The sequence below is a fragment of the Xiphophorus couchianus genome, chromosome 6, assembly GCF_001444195.1.
Source record: "Xiphophorus couchianus chromosome 6, X_couchianus-1.0, whole genome shotgun sequence".
Lineage (NCBI taxonomy): Eukaryota > Metazoa > Chordata > Actinopteri > Cyprinodontiformes > Poeciliidae > Xiphophorus > Xiphophorus couchianus.
This window is the reverse complement of record NC_040233.1, coordinates 17318758-17339477: the sequence shown is the minus strand read 5'-3', so window position 1 is coordinate 17339477 and position 20720 is coordinate 17318758. Positions and strand designations below refer to the sequence as shown.

At 36.4% G+C, this 20720-nt stretch overlaps 1 protein-coding gene across 1 annotated transcript; it reads left to right on the top strand.

Annotated features, from left to right (window-relative positions):
* The first annotated feature begins 402 nt into the window (after positions 1–402).
* rb1cc1 (RB1-inducible coiled-coil 1) lies at positions 403–16572 on the top strand. Its single transcript, XM_028020458.1, has 23 exons — positions 403–737; positions 2870–3001; positions 3089–3215; positions 3314–3484; positions 4918–5120; positions 5300–5714; positions 5801–5971; positions 6060–6244; positions 7013–7199; positions 7596–7677; positions 7763–7827; positions 7928–8031; positions 8150–8276; positions 8769–10693; positions 11293–11479; positions 11911–12019; positions 12318–12606; positions 13377–13425; positions 13519–13566; positions 14166–14224; positions 14435–14562; positions 14799–14869; positions 15656–16572. Exons 2-23 carry the CDS (start codon positions 2931–2933, stop codon positions 15731–15733), a joined length of 4851 nt encoding a protein of 1616 aa, XP_027876259.1. The 5' UTR covers positions 403–737; positions 2870–2930; the 3' UTR covers positions 15734–16572.
* Positions 16573–20720: the final 4148 nt, after the last annotated feature.

The following is a 20720-nucleotide window of genomic DNA, read 5'->3' as shown; positions in this document are numbered from 1 at the left end:
TAAAAACCGAAGCATATAAAAATCAAAAAGACGAAAAACTGAAGTAGGGGAAAATGACATCAGATACAACTATAATAATAATAATAATAATAATAATAATAATAATAATAATAATAATAATAATAAATGCTATAGAATTTTAAGGTATTGTAAAAAAAAAACTGTATACATGTATAATGTATATTGTTTTTCAATAAGATTCAACCAGCAGCTTCAAACTAGCCTTGTTAGAAATCGCAGATCATTTGGATGGTAAGGCACAATAAAAGTTTCTTTTTTAAGTATACAAAATCTAAACAAAAATCTGTCTTTACTGTGTAAGACCATCGAACTAGTTGTCATAAAGTACATTTGAAGGGCTTCTTTAACAGTTTGGTGCCCAGTCAGTGCGTCTTTCCTAAGCGAATCATTCACGGACCGCACATCACCAGATGACAACAACAAAACAAGCCTACTGAGAAAGGGTGTTAGCGTAGTTAGCTAATTCAGATAAACAGCGACCGGTGGAGTTTAATCCATTAGAAAGCTACAAGAATATGCGTAATCTGTATAGCTAACTATGTTTGTCAGTCGGTGTCTTGGTTAGTCAAGCTGACATTACCTAAGTGGCTCACCAAGCTACCACTAAGTATGCTCAGTTTATACGGGTTAGCCAGCTAGCTCTGGTGCTAGCTATTTCGCTAGCCACCTCGCCTTGGCGAAGACCAACAGAGAGGAAGAGATGCGAGCAAAGTGAAGTAAGAAGCAATACATCGTTTTTCAAGTTGCTTTTGTGGTTGGCCTGACTTTTAAACATTAAAGTGACTTTAGTTGTTTATGAGATATGTTTGTTAGATTCGTCGGTATTAAGGCATTACTGCCACACAGTCCTGTTAGCTATTAGCTAGTTAGCAAAGACAGTAGGTTATTATTGACCGTGTAGCTGCTAACAGCAGCTGTTGGTGGCTACTTCTCTGGCACCATCTTTATGAGAAAGCAGAGGCCGTGAGGTTGATAAGAACAGCTGAGTTGATTATTCAGAAACATCTACACAAGTATAAGTTTAAACTGAAAGCGGCCCACAGAAACACAAAGCGTGAACGGAATCACCGAGAGAGGGGGAACTATCAAACCATCGTTTATAAACCGAAACCGTTTAAGCCAGTAACAACATTGTTATAACAGCATGTTTAGATTTATGTTTCATTAGCAACACACTCTTTGCCATTGCTGCCTAAATGTCAGCCAAAACTTTGTTTTTGGTTTAATCTTTTTTTTGAGAGATTGTCAGCTTGTCTCTAAGGAGATCAACATTTTGTAATCATTGGGGCTTGAGGCTTGACAGTAAACAGTAGTTTAACCGTGACTCAGCTCAGACTATTTTAAGAAAGCCAACAATTACAAAGACTTTGAAAGTTAAAAATGTGATTTTTATATTAAGGGAGGCTTAAAATAAAGCTTCCCTTTATTTTGAGGCATAGACATTTAATAAAGTACAGTAGCCTATAAAAGGTTACTGTGCTGTCTTGTTTATGAATGAATTATTGCGGAGTTGTTGCATCATTTTTACGTGAAGGTTCTTTGAACATTAAGTAAAATGTAACAGAAATAAACCAGCATCTGTCTTTAGACATTCTTAAATTTAAAAATACCTCACCTGTGTTTATAGTCTTAAACATATAAACACAAGCCTGGCTTGAATTACATGAAAGTTGTGCAGAAACTAAGTTAAAGAGGAATTATCCCCTTGTACTTATCACAGATGAATGCTGATCAAGAATCATTATTGACACATTTTTTTATATATAAAACTGTAGGTACTTTGCTTCTTTGCTACATACCACTTACTTCCATTCTGTACTTGTGAAAATATTTTTTGTGAGAGTGTCCTTAACCTCTGTGTATCAGATTTTTTTTTTGGTCGTTACTTACTTTGATAAATCGTGAAGACAAATGTTTTTAAGATGCTCAAATGTCACATCTACTGTCATTTTGTGACTTATTATTTTCTAATGTTTTATTTAATCCTCTGTCTTTTGTTCTGATGCCTTTTAGGGTCTGTTGACTCACTCTTAACAACATAACTTAAATAGTTGCTTTTTTTTTTGCTTTCTCTTGCTTGTAGTTTAATTTATTTCAAACATCTACTCACATTTAGATGTATCATAAACTACAAGTGGACGATTAAAAGATAGTTATAAATTCATCACTTGTATCAGGTCTTAGATCTTAAGTATTTTGTTTTACATTGGTTGAAGACAACGATGGATCAAATTCAGAAAAATGTTTTTTTATACATCTATTGGTTTTAAAGGGAATCTGGGGGAAATGTGCCATTCTCTTTATATTAAATATCAGCCTCCACCTGCATTCTGTTTGTTGTAAATACTGCTAATGTGGTGGTGTGACCTTTCCTCTTTTATCAACAGTTTTCACTCCCGCCATTGTATATTTTTAAGCAATTATGTACTCACGTTTTTGTATACTTCTTTAAAAATATCTAATCTTTAGCCAGTTTGCTAAAAATGTTGGAATTGACGCACATTATGATGTAATTGCTGGTGTAAGTAAAATCTTGGTTTAGAGTTGTTAACTCTGTAGTCTGCAGAATCATCTAGTTGATAGCTCTGCACACGCCTGTTAATGTTTTTGATCGATCATAGAGAAATTAATGGCTGAATGCTATTCTTGCAAAATCGGTAGATATTTAACCTAATTGATGAGGCAACTTCTGCTTTTTGCACAGAGCCTGTCCTGTGGCTCTTCACACCCAGATGTTCCCTTCTTTCAACCATTGGTAGATGGAAATTATGGGATGCAAAAAGATATTGGCAACTGAAAAAAAAAAAGTTTAATAGTTATTGTTTTCACGTTTATTTTTATTTTGCAGGGCGGTGGTGCATGACTAATGAACGAGAAAGGCGAGGTTGAAGAACCCTGGGAGATTCACCATGAAGCTGTATGTGTTCCAGGTCAACAATGGAAGCACATTGACTTTTGACACTGACCTTGCTGTCCAAACGTAAGAAGCTGGGATAGATGATGTTCAGAAACCGTGGCCAGTGCTCCCTGCTTCTTTTGACCCAAACGACTCCTTTCTCTGTTTCAGTGTATTAGAGCTTAAACATGCCATCCAAGCCAAATACAAAATCGCAGTCCAGCATCAGGTCCTCGTTGTCAATGGGGGGGAATGTATGGCTGCAGACAGACGGGTCTGCAGTTACAGTGCTGGCACTGTAAGTTTATGCTAACTGCAATTTACTTGTTTCCTTCAAATGTTTGAAGACTTTATGGCTAACATTTGATATTGCCTGTTTTTATTATGCTTTTCTAGGAAACCAACCCCATATTTCTGTTCAACAAAGAGATGATCTTATCCGACCGGGATCCAACCATCCCAAAAACCACCTTTTCCATTGAGAGTGAGATTCAGGTTAAGGTGGAAGAGTCGCTACTGATGCCAGCTGTCTTTCACACCGTTGCCTCACGAACACAACTTGCTCTGGTACTTTTTAAATGTATTTACACCTTTTTCTGTTTTTGTTTTTGAATTTTAGGAAAATATCTATTGATTTTGAAACAATATGCCAAGTTTTTCCAATTTCATAAAAAATCCTTGCAGGAAAAACAACTCTGGGACTTCTCATATGTGCTACTGCTACAAAATTTACATGACTGCCACCTATAGGTTCACCTCAATAAATTACGATATTCTTGAAAGATATTCTTGAAAAGTTTACTTATTTCAGCAACTCAGCTCACTAAGTGAAAGACATTTTATAGAGTAATAACGCACAGACTGATGTTTTCAAGCCTTTACTTTTGTTCATTCTGATGATCTTTGATTTACAGCTGATAAAAACAAATTATTAGTTTCTTAGATTAGAATACCACTTGACAAAAGTATGTTTACTACCCGCTTAAAAGTTATTTTCAAAAGGTATTTAATTTAATACCATGACTTTTTGGAAGGCATATTATAATTTAGAGCTAGTAAATATTGCAAAACATGCCCAGTAATAACATTACTTAATCCCATTCTATGTTACACAGATGGTTTTTCTGCACTTATAAAAGATTCATTAATGTTGACAAGGCAAGGGTTTGGACTTGCTACAGCTGATGGCAACCTGACCTACTTAGACTGACTTATGTCGATTAATGTTCATATAGTCCCTTTTCAACAAAGTAAATTAAATTACTTGATTAATTAAACAAATAATTACTTGGCTATTTGAGGGCACCTGTAAAGCCTTGACTTTTCTTTTACAAGATGGTCAGTGAAGCTGTAAATATTCCAAAAATACAAAGGTCTAAACCCTTTATTTCAGCGCATATGTACCACAAAGATACTACAAGGCAGTTTTTTTTATACACCAGCAATATTAAATAATTTTGCCAGTATATTTTGTGTACTTGAGCCTCTGTTTGACGTCAACCACAGAGTAACAAGCAAGTCAAAGGACAGTGAGTCCATACAAAAAAGTTTGATGTAATCGGTGTCTGCTACAAGATATTAGTATTCAGGCTCACTATATGGACAATATCGTATGTTTATGGAAAATGTTTAAACACTGTCTATTTTCAGCCTCAGTAGGGTTTACATGAAGCTCCGCAAGTAATTGTTATCAGCTGATGCTATCATTTGAGCCAGACAAATAGCGGTGGTCTCGGTGACCCTGCAGTGACAGACAGGTGTTCAGCAGCAGTCTGCACTGTGTAACACAAAACAGACCTGTACTGGTCTGATAAATGAAAAGGGACACGCTGCTTCTACTTCATTATCAGTTCAACCTATTGATGTAAAATAACTTCTAACATTATAAAAATCTGTTTAAATTAAGAATGATAAAAATTATGTGTCCTTAAGTTTAGTATGACATTATTTAATTGCACTCTCTTACCCTGATGTTGCCTAATTTTTAAAAATCTTTCTAGGAAATGTTCGAAGTTGCCAAAAAACTTTGCTCGTTCTGTGAACGTTTGGTTCACGATGAGCATCTCCAACATCAAGGCTGGGCAGCTATCATGGCTAATCTGGAGGACTGCACTTTGTCTTATCAGAAGTTACTCATGAAGTTCAACACCGCATACACAAATTATCAACAGGACTTGGAAGAAATTAAAATCAAACTTTCAAAGTAAGTATAAAAATTAGATATTCTCTACTTTAAAAAGAAAATTGACCTAAACTAAAATGTGTTTTAAACCTGTGAATAGATCACCTGCCAGGTTACTAACATTTTTAAATTATGCCTGACAGACATGAGTGTTTCATTGAAAACAAAGTTTCAGTTGACATTTGTTGTAATGCCTGCAGGTTAGGGACTTCAGTTTCTGTGATGGCCAGAATTCCTCTGCTCGAATGTTTGACAAGACACAGTTACAGAGAGAGCATCGAGAAGTCCAGTTCAACCCCGGAGAAGGATTCAGATGAGACAGAAGAAGAAAAATCCACCGACTCTGTGCTCTGCGCTACTCAAACCCAGGTGGCCTCTAAATCGTCAGCGTCCTTATCTGCTTCAGGGACAGCCACATGTGAGCCAGAGGGAGATCAGGAGACAAGCGAAATGACTGAGAGTGATGGTTTGAGAGCTGCACTTTTAGATGATGACACTCCAGAACTCTCCTGCCAGTCTTCTTTTAATGTAACACTATTGGACTGGATTAACGTGCAAGACAGGCCTAACGATGTGGAATCGGTTGTCAGGAAATGCTTTGACTCCATCAACAGGGTGAGTATTTGTGGTACAGACTGCTAAACACTAACTTGTAAGTTCAGTGGGGAGACCAGGATTTATGGGTGTGTTGTTTGTTTCAGCTTGACCCTCGGATCATCCAGCCTTTCCTGGCAGATTGTCGTGACACAATTGCAAAGCTAGATAATCAGAACATGAAATCCATCAAAGGGCTTGAAGACAGGCTGTACGCTCTAGACCAAATGATTGCAAGCTGTAAGAAGCTGGTGAATGAGCAGAAAGAACTTGCTCAGGTAGTAACAAAAAACTTCCTGTTAAGGATTTTCTTTTTACTTGTTAAGTCTGTTTTATTAATTGTACTTTACACTCTTTTGCTGCCAGGGGTTTTTGGCCAATCAGAAACGAGCTGAAAACCTAAAGGATACATCCGTCTTGCCTGATCTGTGTCTGAGTCACACCAACCAGCTGATGATCATGCTGAACAACCACAGGAAGCTGCTAGACATCAAAAAGAAGTGCACCACTGCCAAACAAGAGCTAGCAAACAACCTTCAAGTCAGACTCAAGTAAAAACGGAAATATTTTTTTCTCAATTATGTTTGTGATACAGTTCTGGTTGAAAAGTTTCTGCACACTCACTGTCACCATCCATTTGCAAATGTTGAGCTTGAAAATGTCTGGTCCTCATGCAGTTTCAAGTTCATGACTTTTTTTGAGATTTTTCCAAAACTTCACAACAATCTTTTTAATTTTAGTGTGGCAATTTAGGTTAGATAGGTTGTTCTAATAAGGCCTCCAAACACGTCAAAAGTAATTTTATAATGGCAAATTAGGGTTCTGGAAAGGTTTTCAAAGATACCATAGTAAGATCTGTGGATTTAAATATATTCCATCCCAGAGAATTAACCAATTTAATTACCAATTTTACCAAAAATAAGGTCCAGTTGCCAAACATAAACATATATGAAGCTTACTGATGGCTACAAAAAGAATACAGTGAAGGTTAAGCTCTTGAAATGATATTTTACAAAATTTACATGGGTTAATATGCATATTTGAACCTTTACCATTTCAACTTTTTCTTAATTTGAGAAAATCCACAATAAATACAAGAGATTGTTTTTATAATTCATTGAAATAATTAGTTGTATAATCTTTCCACCCTGTGAAATAATGGTTCAAATGTAACCTCAAAGGATTAATATGAAGAAACTGTGTGCAGCTTCCTTTTCCATGTCTTTAACTGTGATGCTTTTTGTTGAATGTGAAGTTAGTGGTTAAAAAAATGCTCAAGAGAGTCATTTCTGTAGCTTGAGTTTTGGTTGTGATTGTAGATGGTGCTGCTACGTGATGCTTCACGCAGATCAGGATGGGGAGAAGCTTCAGGCTCTTCTTCGGCTCCTGACAGAGCTAATAGAGAGAGTGAGGGTGGTGGACGCCCTCAGTACGGTGCCCCAGATGTACTGCTTGGCAGTGGTGGAAGTTGTGAGGAGAAAAATGTTTATGCGACACTACAGAGAGGTCAGTGCCTATTATTGTTATGGTAATATCAGCCACCGCTTGTTGACATTATTTGCCACTATCAGACACAGTCTTGTTTTTATATTCCCGTATTTTAATGCATTAAATTTTTGACATTTGTTGCATAAATATAAATTAACCCTGATGCAACAATTGCTATTGTATATGTTTTATTTGCAATTCATTAATTTTATGTGAGACTTTTAGCTTTAGCAAGTTTTATAGAATTAAGAGTGTTTTTATTGGAACCTGGTGTTTTGTGGTTCTCTTAACAAAAAAAAGGGTCAAAGATCAATTTATGTTTAAAAAAGGGTTTTCTTTAACATGTCTATACAACTATGTAGACCAGGCTGTGTGACTCATAAAAAAGCCTTTAATATTTCTTGATTTTGTCAGTGGGCCAATGCTCTTGTTAAGGACGGGAAGCGACTGTATGAGGCAGAAAAGTTCAAAAGGGAATCCTTTGGAAAACTCTTCAGTAAGTGCTTTTAAAGTCCTCCATTGATGAATACATGTTACCTCTGAAGTTGTGCTAACATGCTGATGTTCTTTTTGACTTTAAGGGAAGTCTTTTCTCCGAAATCGATTGTTTAGAGGACTTGAGTCTTGGCCTCCAACTTCATTTTGTGTAGGTTTCTTGTGCAGAATATTTTTTTTTCTCCAATAGTATTCACTGTATTTTCAGGGTGAGGTTTTTGGTTACCATTACTACCGTTTCATTGTTACAGACGCGGAAACCCAGAAAGTTTGATGATGAACTTCCAGATATCTCACTTGATGACCTGCAGTACTTGAAATCGTGTTGTCCTGTTGAGGTGCAGCCTTTCCTAATGTAAGTCACCGTCAGCAGACACTCAACCGTTCCTGCTGTAAACTAACCTGTCTCAGAAATCTTGTAGCGGAGCTGAAATGATGTTTTTGTTTGTTTGTTTGTTTGTTTTTTTCTGCAGGATTCCCGCCATGTGTGACTTTGAGCCCCTAAATCGCCATGTAGAGACACTTCATAAGCTGGTCCGAGCCGCACAGAGCGTGGACGAAATGTCTCAAACTATCACAGACCTGCTGAGTGAACAAAGAGTAATGTCTTTTTTTAAATCAGTTTTAGCCTTGGAACTAGAAATACATCTTTCAGAAATTAAAGCTGATTTCCTATTATGAATTCTGTTTTTTGTTTCCTTTTGCTATAATTTAAGAACAACAGTCATATTTTTCTCTTTCCTTCCTGCTTTGAGAACTCACTAATCACTTAAATGAGCAGAAGCCACTATGTGCTATATTTTTGAGAGATCAATCAATAAAACTAAATTTTGCTAATTTAAAACAAAGACAGAATGATTACCTTTCAGCTGTAAGGTATGACCCCTTCACTGACTGGGAAAAAAATACATTTTTAAATTTCCAATCTACCCATCTAAAAATTGTCCAGTTTCAATCAACAGCAATTTTTTCTGCATTTCTTTTCTTAATTGCTTTAAAGTTAAAGTGTGTTCGTCTTTTCTATTTGATTCATGTAAAGTAAATGTTGGCTCAACTCAGACTGCATCGTCTCCATCTGTTCTGTCTTTCCAGACATCCTATAGTCAGAGCGCCCAAAGATCAACGGCACAAACTCCGCAGTCTGAGGGCAAGAATGGGACCACCACGCCGGTGCTCTCCAAAATGCCTCTCTGTCTTAGCCTTCAGGGATCCAGCTGTCAGCCCCTGCTTGTACCCGTCCCAGCTCCTTTAGAGGATCTGTCCCCAGACAGCATCGATGCACAAACATTTGACTTCGAAACCATCGGCCACCCGAACATGGACCCTGTCCTGCAGCAGGGATCCCTGGACTTGGATTCTCTCGCCGAAAGCCCCGAATCTGACTTCATGTCTGCTGTCAACGAGTTTGTGATCGAGGAGAACCTGACCTCCCCGAACCCCATCAGTGACCCCACTAGCCCCGAAATGATGGTGGAGTCGCTCTACTCCTCAGTCATTAACGCCATCGACAACAAGCGGATGCAGGACACCACAACGCTGGAGAAGGAAAACTCAAGGATTGCCGACCTCAAGGAAGTTCTGGAGAAATACAGATGTGCTGCAGAAGAGTCCCACTCCAACCTAAGGAGAGTGAAGGCTGACCTCTATTACTTAAGAGGTTTTGTCTTGAAGGAACAGCAGGACTTTGGGTTAGCTCTGCGCAGCATAACCATGGAAGTGCGCAGTACTGTGAACAAAATCTACCAGTGTCACAAAATGGAGTTGAACGAGCAGCATGAAGGAGAGCTTCTCAGCGCTCGGCAGGAGCTGGAGAAGCAGGTTCAGGCGTTGACGGAAGAAAATCAAGTAAACCAGAATATTGTCAGAGATGTCCAACGAGCGATGCTAGAGCTGGAGGGGCTCATGGAGCGCAAAGAGAAAGAACTTACCCAGCTGGAGAATGAGAAAGAGCGATGGGTGGAAAAAGAGAGAAACTTTGCTGAAAAGATAAAAAATCTTGAGCAGATCAACTGTGATCAAACAGAAGAAATCAAGGCGCTCCAAACTTCAAAAGACTCTTTGAGCAGTCAGCTTGAAAACCTACATTTTGAGATCGAACGCAGTCAGCAGAAGATCCGACAGGAGCTCGAGGTGGTTTCTCAGTGCCATTTAAAGGAGTTGGAGGAAAAACTGAAGCAGGAACACCAAAAGGATCTGGATAGTCTGAATAAGAACAACAAGGAGGCTCTGGAACATCTTGCTGTTGAAAATAGTACAAAGCTAACCAAGGCAGCAGATCACCACGATACCGCTATTAAAGAGAAGGATGTTCACATTAAAGAAATGGAAGCTCGGCTTACGGAGCTCACAGAACTCCGCTGTAGACTAGAGGTAGACCTGGCCCTCAAAGAGTCCGAGATGGAGGAGGTGAGAATCTTATTTGAAGAAGCTAAGATGCAGCAGGCGGAAGCTGTAAAGACCCAAGTGGAGGCAGACACCAAAGTCCTTAAAGATGAGCTGATGGATCTCAAGAGGCAGCTTCAAGCTAAGAACGAGGAGTATGAAGTGGATCTGGCAGAGCTGAGGACTCTCATGAGGATCGAAAAGGACCACTGCATCTCGGAGCTGGTGGACCGGCAAGAGGAGCAGACGATCCTGTTGCACGGCAAAATCTCCGCCCTGCAGCAGCACTCCCAGGATGTGGAGAGAAACCACGCGGAGCAGCAGCAGAGGCTTAGAGAAGAGTTGGATCAGCAGCGGGCGGCTCTGGCTGAAGACGAAGAAAAGCAGTTTAGGAGTTTCCAGGATCGGGAGCAGCAGTTGAGGACAGTTATCAACAATTTGCAGGCAGAACATGATCTGCTCTCTAAAAACCTAGAGCAGGAAAGACGTGCAGCTCAGGAGCAGGAAGCCTCGAACGTCGTAGCAGCAAATGCTTTTAAGGAGTTAGAGCAGCAGAAGGAGGAGATGGAGAGAAGACTTTTAGAAAAGATTAGGCAACTTGAGAATGAGCTTCATGAGAAACAGTCAAGTAAAAGGTAAAAGCCGGATCTTAATGATCAAACACAATCGAACTTGTATAACAGACATGGGCCAATGTGAGTATAATCCTGAGTAAAAATACTACAGTGTGACTGTGCATAGAACATACCAGATTGCTAGTCAATTGTCAGATTACTTGAAAACTTGCTGAGGTTCCCCTTTCTTACATGCCATTCACAATTTGTGTATTTTTAGAATGTTGGGAGGGATGAGTGGCATCTCCTTTAGTTTTTGAAGAGCAGAAAGCTGAATTCACTTTTTTTTGTCGGAAAGTGAAAGGTGTAATAGCCTCTTTTCAGTCAGCTGATGGGCAGTGCCTAGTAATATGCGAAAACTGTCACAATGACACCCTGAAAGCTTACTAAAAGTTTTTTCTGCTGAAAAAGAACTTGTTTTACTGATATACCAGTGACTGACCTGACCCATGCCTATTATATAATAAAACTGCAGCTATTTACTTAAATGTAAAACTTGAGCATTTAAAGTAAATTAACTTTGCTGCAATTTTGAAAAAAAAAAGAAAGTCTTTTATGCATTTACCATTGTAGAAATGCAGGTTTTTTTTCAACAAGGAATGAATGTGCCTCTCTTTCAGCGATGAAGGCTTGTCGCTGCATGCTGAGGGCCATGCAGATGCTGGAGCACCTCTGTCCCTAGACTCAGCCTTACAGGAGCGCCTGCAGCAGGAGAGGGCCTCTCTGCAGGCCCAGATTGAGCTCTTGGAGAAGAAGAAGAATGAAGAGATACAGAACCTCAAAACATCACTGATTGCAGAGCAGCAGGTTTGTATGTAAACTGGAAATGGGCATTAAAAGCCTCGTGGTTGACATATTTTGAGCAGTTGTTAGAAACAGACCGGTTTGTGGCTGTCTTTCAATTTTCTGTTTCTTTTTTTTTTTTAAGCTTTAACTTCAATTTCTTTTCAAGAACCATGGGAAGAAAAGTAAACAATTTTAAAATAGTTTTCCTTTAGTTAGATTGGCGGCAGAGGCAACGTCACAACATGTGTGGGACAAACTATCCCCCCTTAATCTTTAAAGCAAAAGCAAAATTATGACAGTGGTTAGCATCTTACTAAAGCAGACCCATCAGAGGAGCAAGATGGTAGATAGCCTTAAACTCAGCAGCCAAATGTCATGATGCAAGCTCAAATGTATTCTATTTTTTAAATATTGTTTGAAAATTCAAAATGTTTGTTTCTTCTACATTCAAGACGAACTTCAACACTGTTCTAACAAGAGAGAAGTTGAAGAAAGAGCAGATTATCAACGACCTTTCGGAGAAGTTACAAAAAGTTACCCAGCAGCAGGAAAAAGACAAAGGTGAGTACTGTGCTTTACATATGGCTGGAATTGGGAAGTGTGTTATTTGTGTACTTCGGTAACTTAGTTTTAATAGCAGAAATAGTATTGAAACATTTAAGATTATTCTGCTACTCTAGTTTAGCCAAGCCAGCTTTATTTATAAGCACTTTTAAAACAGCAAAACTGAACAAACTGCTGAAAAAACCTCATATAAAGACAGCAAAATAAGTAAAACAATCACATAAAAGACACATCTTGACAAATAAAGTTTCAATTTATGGGGTTTCTTTTGTTTGTCTTTGTTTCTGTAATGCAGGTCTGATAGAAACGCTGTCTGAGGACCGAGCGAGTGTGATGCAGGAGAAAAAGCAATTGGAGGAAGAGCTGAACCGTCTGCGCAACTCTGCTCTGGTCTCCTCAGCCTTCTTCCCCTCGAACTCGGCTCAAGATCTCTCAGAAGCTGGAGCAGCAGCGAGGGCTCTGCCTGTTACGGGGGCTTGCTCTCCTGAGACCTCGGCTGAAACGGACCGACTGGCCTCCGTAACGGCCTTCAGAGATGACGAGCACGTCGAGTCAGCTGTGGAAGCCAGCATGGTGGCTTCTGAGTAAGCACTTATTCTTTAATAAAACTATTATTTAAAATATAAGACTGAAGACATTGCTAAAAGAACAGTTTGAGGTTTACTGCCTTGTTTTTGCAGGAAATCAAATTAAGGGTACACGTTGACATGCGTATATTATGATGCAAACCCCTTTAAACACATTTAATTATTTCTCAAGATATATGGGAAAGGTGTGGTGTATCTCTAAAACCATGGTTTAAATAAGACTACCAGAGAAAACTTTTGTATAAAAGTCAAGATTATTGTTCACTTTGGTGTTTACAGGCATGAATGTTCCGATGTAGAATCAAGTTATTTAGATTGTAGTTTCAGCTGAATTTGGGCTTTGGATGTGAAATATTTTCTTGTAGACATACACTCATAAGAAGTGTAAGATTTTGGAAGATTTTGATTTCACCTGCTTAGTGATTTTGTATTTCCTTTGACAGTCGTAAGCTCGAAAAAAAACAAACAACCTAGGTCCGACAAAAGTTTTGTTTACACCAAGCTTTAGTTTGGTTGGGATTTCAGCTAAATTAGCCACATCCTTAGAAAGCATTGCATTGCTGAAGGATTCCAAGAGTAAATGAACCAGACATGGATGGACAGAGACACATTTGAAAGCAGACAGAAGGTAGGGCAGGATGTGACAGTGCAAGTTTTTGTTTTGTTTTTATTAGCAATAACTAGGCACAAGATAAAAATATGATGCCAAATATCAGTTTTTCCTCCAATGTTATTCATACAATTACCATCTTACATTTTTCCCATAGTGACACCGTGATGTCAGAAGAGAAACAGCGGATAATGTTACTTGAGAGGGTAAATATGCATGTTTTTTCCTTCTTTTAAACATGTTGAAATCTGTTTTTTTATTTGTTTCAGTGTGTTTAATTAATTTCTTAAATGTTGCAGACTTTGCACATGAAGGAAGAAGAAAACAAGCGCCTCAGCCAGCGACTGGTTAGTCGAGTGTCTTGTAACATAATTATTTCTTTCACACAACTTGTGCAGGTCTGGAGAAGTATGTCAAATGAAAATAGAAAAATAGGACAAATAAGAATATGCTTTTTTTCTGACAAATATTTAAAAGTAAAAATATACTGCTTCAACTGGTGCAGATATTTTAGATTTTAAATAAAATTTGTCTAGAATTGTTGTATGTACATAGGAAAGACCCTTGGTTTAAGAAATATAATGTCCTTTCCACTAGGTGGCAGTAGCATCAAAGAATAAATCCAGGCAAAGGCTCAAAAGACATTTAGAATAGTGTCACACAATATAGTGCAAACTGACTTTATGTAATTTTAAATAAATAAATAGCATAAAGACTAAATATATATTTTGCTAATCTTAGATTTTATGTTAAAATACTTAGTGTATTTTCAAAAGTCATAAGCAAAAAGTAGCAGCCGAAAAGTAACGATGCTAATGATCAAGCTAATTTAATGCATTTTGTTTGAATAAAGGCGATCTCCTTTTCTGTCACGTCTAGTCCAAGTTGTCGCTGTCATTAAATTAATGCAATATGATAATTGTTGGTCTCATCTGTTTCTTTGCAGATGTCTCAAAGCATGTCCTCCGTGTCATCACGGCATTCAGACAAAATTGCCATCAGAGAGTAAGTGAACGCTAATAAAATACCACATGGCATTAGCATGTCCTTACCACTGTGACTTTTAACAGTTTTAATATTGGCTAAAACCGACCCTGATTACATTCAGGATAATTACACATATTATTGTATAATTACCATAACAGTGTTGTTTGCACTTTACTGAAGTCTGGGAGATCATCTCTTTGTCTCATGGTCCATCTTTTTGTGTTTCAGTTTCCAGGTCGGCGATTTGGTTCTAATCATCCTGGATGAAAGGCATGACAACTACGTGCTGTTCACAGTTGGTCCCACCCTCTACTTCCTGCACTCAGAGTCTCTCACTGCACTGGACCTTAAACCAGGTCAGCTCCTATTACAGCCTACTAAAATCACTGGTAAACCTGTAACTTTAGTATCGTGTTTTTAAATATAATTTACCATTATAGTAAGCCAAACACCCATAAACAGTAATTTCTATTTTAGAATTCATATGCCATCATAAGCGTCACTGGCCACAAATCATAACGTATTCTTACTGCTTACCCATGTGTAGCCAGTTTCCTACATGTTCATTGTTTAACTTTTTTTCTGTATTAAGCATCAGGGACCTCAAGACGGCCATGGGTGCTTGGAAAAGTGATGGAGAAGGAATATTGTCAGGCAAAGAAGGTGCTTTGAACTTTTAATATCTGTCTTGTTCTTGTATTAAGTGTAAGATATCCTGAATAGCTGATATTTCTGTAGAGACAATAAACAAGACTGAAATGCTTTTACTTTCTAACTAAATTAAAAGTTAGTTGTCAAAAAATATTTTGGGGAAAAGAAAACACTTGTTTATCAGCCAGCAATTAAAAAGCCTTTGTGCATAGTTAAAAGTTGACAAAATACAGAACCACATGTATGGGACATATACTTTTTAAATAAAACTTCACTAGAAATCTAGTTTGAAGATCTTTTTCACACTATAAGAAAATTTTCAAAACAAATAACAGCTGTGTCCAACTTAATATTTAATTAGAAGAAAATATGTGATTTACTGATTTGTGTTAGAATGTTAAAATGATTAATTAACTTGTTTCTTAAGAAGATCAGTCATTGATTATTTATCTCTGGGGTAGAGGCAATATCACATGGTGTGTGTGAGAGTGTCTTTTTCAGCATGTTTTTGTTTTTAGCAACTAGGTACATTATTGTCGTTAGCATAACAAACATTGTTCAGTTTTTCTGACAAGGTAGACCTTTGTCTTAGTTTTTCTTTTCTAACTGACTGATTTTCCATCAGTAGGGATCAAAGATTTCTAGCACAAAAATAACAGAAATTTGTCACCAAGTAAATCCTCTCTGATCTCTAATTTTAATAATATTTCTTTTAAATCTTGAGACATGTTTGTTATGCTGTTACAGCATTAAAAGAACTTTCTTTGTTTCTCACAAAACTGTGTTTTTCTCCTTCAGGCCCAGAACAGATTCAAAGTTCCTTTAGGAACCAAGTTCTACAGAGTGAAAGCTGTTCCATGGAATAGAAAAGTCTAATAGCCAAGTAACGAGCTAAAATGTATATTTATTTTAATTTTTGAACGAAAACATCATAATTGATAACATTAACAGCAAAAGACAAATTGAAGATCGTCTTGCAACATAATTTTTTGTGTTTCAGTTTAAATATCTGAAACATATGCTATCATGTTTTTTTTTTTTTTTTTTTCTTATTATTATTTTAAATCCAGATTTTATTTTATCGTGGACCAAATGCTATTAACCTAATTAGGGCATTGCCTTGTACACTGTGGCATTATGCCCTCTGACTTGTGTGTGAAATTGAACAAAATTTGGATGTTAAATATTAGTTCTCATTCTCTGCATTTGTCCGCTTGTGGAAAATACTGTCATTATCAACATAATTAAATAAAAAATATACATTTATAATTAATGTTAATGGAGGAATGTTCATAGCATGCATGTTGAAATATTTTCTTTGATTTACCTAACAGATAAATGTCGTAGTTGGAAATGTAGTTAATGCTGTATGTTACTCACAATCAGTATGGCGCTCTGTCATTACTGACATGTACATTATGACTGCGTGACTGACTGAAGGAAGCAGTCATCTTTGCAATCCTTGAAATGCACTTTGAAAAACAATGCTTTTGTTAATTTGAAAAGGGAAGTTAATTGAGCTGTCAGAACTAAGTAAATATATCAGCACAAACTTCTCATTATCATAGAATATGGATATGTAGAGAGGAAAACATTGTGACTGTGTTTCATTATCGGGAGACATTGTATATTACCCATAAAATCACATGTAACAATAACTGACTGTATTGTAAAGGATAGAGTTTTGAAACAATAAAGGATTGATCCCTAAAATATTCAATTGTTTCCTCTTTTTATTATTTCTTCATATTTTAAAAGCATTTTCCTGGCTATAACAAAGGAGAAGGGAAAAAAATATATATAAAAAAAAGTTTGGTAGGCAGACTGTTAGGTTTTTTTACTTGCCTGTAATCAAAATTGCTTTTATGTCTGGAAAATTAACATCTTATTTGACATGTGACATTCGAAACAAAAAAGAGCCTCTTTTTGTGTAATTAGTGCATAGCCTGTATAATAATGCCATTAGAATTTTCTGGGCATTCAGGAAATCAATGTAAAAAAAAAAAAAAAAAAAAGCACAATGTAGTGCGCTCACTTGATTTCACATTTTTTGATTTTGTGGAAACATAAATGTTGGCACGCTGCTGCAGGAAACAGACTTCAAAAAGGCTTCATATCGTGGCCCAAGAACGATGCGGCCCTCATGGAGAAGGAAGCCCACCAACATCACTTTCCCAGTTCACAGCGGGGAGCATAGCAGCTCGCCGTCGAGCGCTCTCTACCATGTGGGTCTAGGGGTGTTTTAACAATGTTTAGCTCTATTTTCTCCATTTAGCATAAGCCTGTTGTCACATTTGGATGGCTCCTTCATAAATTGATGGTGTGATTCCTACAATTTCGGGACAGGCCTGAACGACAAAATATGCAACACAACATTCGATACCGAGGTGGCTGGCAAGCAGCAACCATGTGCACTGGACAGGCTCTTAGTGTAAATGTTTACAACCCCCCACTGAGCTCAGTGCTGCTGGGAGTCAGCCTCCTCAGGCTGAATGAGATTTAACATTGCCATGTGTAGTCTGGAGCTATTTCCATTAGAACTGCCTGTGTGACTTCCTTTTCTAACAGCTGACCACTTATTTACATTACTGAAGCATTTAGTTTAAACGTGCACACAGGAAATTTATAACGTTTTTGTTTTTTTTTGCTTTTCAAATGGCGGCATTGGTGTTAAAATATTATTCTTGGGAAATTTTATTAAACTTTTTTATTTAAATAAATAGTCACATATTTTCAGAGTTTTCTGAAAGGAGGCAAAAATATAAAATAGTAAGAATAAAATAAGAATAAAAATTTTGTTGAGGTCTCACCCATAAACCTGCACTCATCTCTTGCACAGACATATTCGGTAAATTAAAATATTTTCCGATGAGGCACGTTTGTCCGATTGAAAGTACTGTTTGAAAATAACCTTTAAGCAGGTTCTTTTCATCAAGGCCAGATTTCCGGATTAAAAATGTTGTTTTGTTTATTGCTCAGATGTAATATTCCAATATTAAATGATTGTGTTTTATTAATACAGTAAGAGAAGAATCATAATAAAGGTTTGAAAAGTCTTTGCGTAAGTAATCTATATGTTTTATTTAGTGAAATAAATGAACTTTTCAAGATTATTCTAAATTATTGAATCTGACTGTATATGATGCATATGTGTCCACCAGCAGACAAGTTACAGAAAAAAGTTCCTAAAGATATCTGCTGACAAATTTTTAGCCTACTTATAAAGACCATCAATAAACCATTCATGTATTTTTATTGTTTAGGTATCCTGTTTTAGGATCTAATATATTTGATAAATAATTACATATTATCCACAATTATTATTATTATTATTATTATTATTATTATTATTCACGATTAACTTGAACAATGTGTCAATATTACTTTAGCATATACAGTAAGTATACAGAATGAAATTATGGAGATATAATATAATAAAAAAAATAATTGAAAATTTAAATTTATTTAATCATCATTTTCTAGTGTATTTACTTAGATATTATTTCTATCTGTATTATGAAAATGTATATATTTAAAAATCTTTTAATTGGACAGTTGGAATGAGAATTAATTAAATACCCCAAAAAATGGTTGTTAAATAAACTTAAATATGATCTCAAAACTGATTGTATGACCCTCTTATCAATATAATTCTATGCAAAAGCTGAATATTTTGTTAGCATAAAATAGATAGATCTATCTATAGCTTTTAAACAAAAGCAGATCTATCACAAATGTATGTGCAGTTCATAACTAGATTTTATAACTAAAATTGAGTTATAATACAATAAAAAACATAAACATAAAAAAACAACAGAATGTTGTCTTTACATGCAGTTTCAAATAAAATGTAAAATAAAAACTATTTTGCTGTTTTATCAGAAGGGAGATGGTCCAAATGTTCATGTACTTTCTCAGGATTCTTTAAATCACAGTTGTAGCAGAAAAGTATTTTATTGTGTAACACCTTTAGTTAAAAATGTTTTAACTGTAATCACCCAGAAAAACTATAAAAGAAGTGTAAGTCTTAATATTGCCCTTCTCTCAGTTCTTAAAATATAGTTTCCAAACCACTAGTGAGTAACATTAAACTGACTTCAAATAGTAAGTAACATTAAACATACCTGAATATGTATTTAAAAGTGACCAAATGCTGACAAATGCATGAAAATACAATTTTTTAAGAAGTTTTAAAAATAAAAATCTGATCTCAAAACACTTTCAAAAGAAACCCTAACAGTCTTGACAATTTATCATCAAGAAAATGTTTTGTCTCTGAAAGTAGTTTATAGTCTAATAGCTCTATTGCGATTTCTTGTTTTTTAACTTATCACCTATGACATCTACACACTCAGACAGGGACACATATAAATATATACTGTATATGTACTGTACAGTATTTAAATAATGAACTTTAAATATTGGTCAGATTTTGTGCTGTATTTGGAAAAAAAGGTTAGAAAACACACCAGGTATTGTCATAATCCCTAGGTTGAACTTCTAAACCCTGTTCTATAAAGTTAATAATTACTATCATTCTGAGCTATTATAGTTGTAGATTAATGCCAAAGCTAAATATCAGTTTCTTTTAATGCTAACTTTATAACCTGTCATTTGAAGTGTTTTTGTTTACATAAATAAATACTTGACTTCAATGCATGTTCAATAAAATGAAACAATTCTGCTATTTCATAATGAAGAGCATTTTCTGCTATCCATGTAGTTTTATATTCTTATCACAGTTGTAGGAGAAATGTCTCTTCCATACTTCTGAAAAACTACTAAATAACACAACACGGAGTTCCTATCAACATGATTTAATGTGAAATCCGAACATTAATTCCAAGAAGGAAGTCACCTGAAGTTTTCTCCTTTTTATTTTTATTTATTTATTTTGTTTGGAGATGAGCAGATCTATCACAAACATACTTTACAGTATTATGACAGGTATTCTCAGGCAGCTTTCAGACTCCTCCAGATGAAACACAAAGACACAATGAAAAGCCTTCTCTTTGCTTGTCAACGCCTCCTGAAGGCACTAAATTAAGATTTAGATGAGTAAATGCGAAATTCAAAAACGATGTCAGACTATTCGCAGAGATTCTCTTCCAGTCTGAGATGGTGGCCTTTGTCACTGATAAATTCTCTGTTTGAAGATAATGCACAAGTTGCATTCGATATTCCAATATCAGCGACCGTATTTGCAGATAGATGGCACTGCAAATAAACAAGCATTATTCGCGGTGTAAATATATGCATGAACTTCAAATGATGGATAAATGAAAAATAAATAGGAAAGCCTTAACATAACAGTTATATTTTTGAAATCTAAATGGAGCGAGTGTGTTGAAGAAGAGCCAGGAGGCATTAAGGCTGAAACTGCAAACCAAGGAGTAAATCGACTTAATGCCATCACATTTCCACCCCATTCATGCCTAAGAAAAGGGTTCGGGAAAGAGATTAGGTTATATATCTGCTGTCAGGGACTGAAGAGACCAAGTAGAGAACTTCACCTAAACAGAGCGATGATCAAACAGACATGCTTTAACAGACATGCTTCATAATCTCATCCGTTATTGTCCCCCCCCCCCCTCCTCGCTGCCTCGACTACAGGTTCAGTGGCAAATCTGAGACAGGGGCAGATTAAATGTGTGATGAAATGTCTGAGAAATATGTGAGAATGCGCAATGTAAGAACGGTTGATTTTCTACCCACATGACGAACATAATCACTATTAGTAACACATAAATATGATAATTCAAAATTTAGACACATTCATTGGGTTCAGATTGGAAATCAGAACCATCTGATGGCATAGTTTTATGGATAATTACTGCCACAGAGATAATGCAGCATGTGAAAG

Excerpts from the sequence above, each read along its gene's own strand:
- rb1cc1 (XM_028020458.1), top strand. The coding sequence starts at position 2,931 with ATGAAGCTGTATGTGTTCCAGGTCAACAATGGAAGCACATTGACTTTT. Across the intron at positions 12,607-13,376 it reads GCCAGCATGGTGGCTTCTGA|TGACACCGTGATGTCAGAAG; the intron begins GTAAGCACTTAT and ends TTTTTCCCATAG. Across the intron at positions 13,567-14,165 it reads AGCGCCTCAGCCAGCGACTG|ATGTCTCAAAGCATGTCCTC; the intron begins GTTAGTCGAGTG and ends GTTTCTTTGCAG.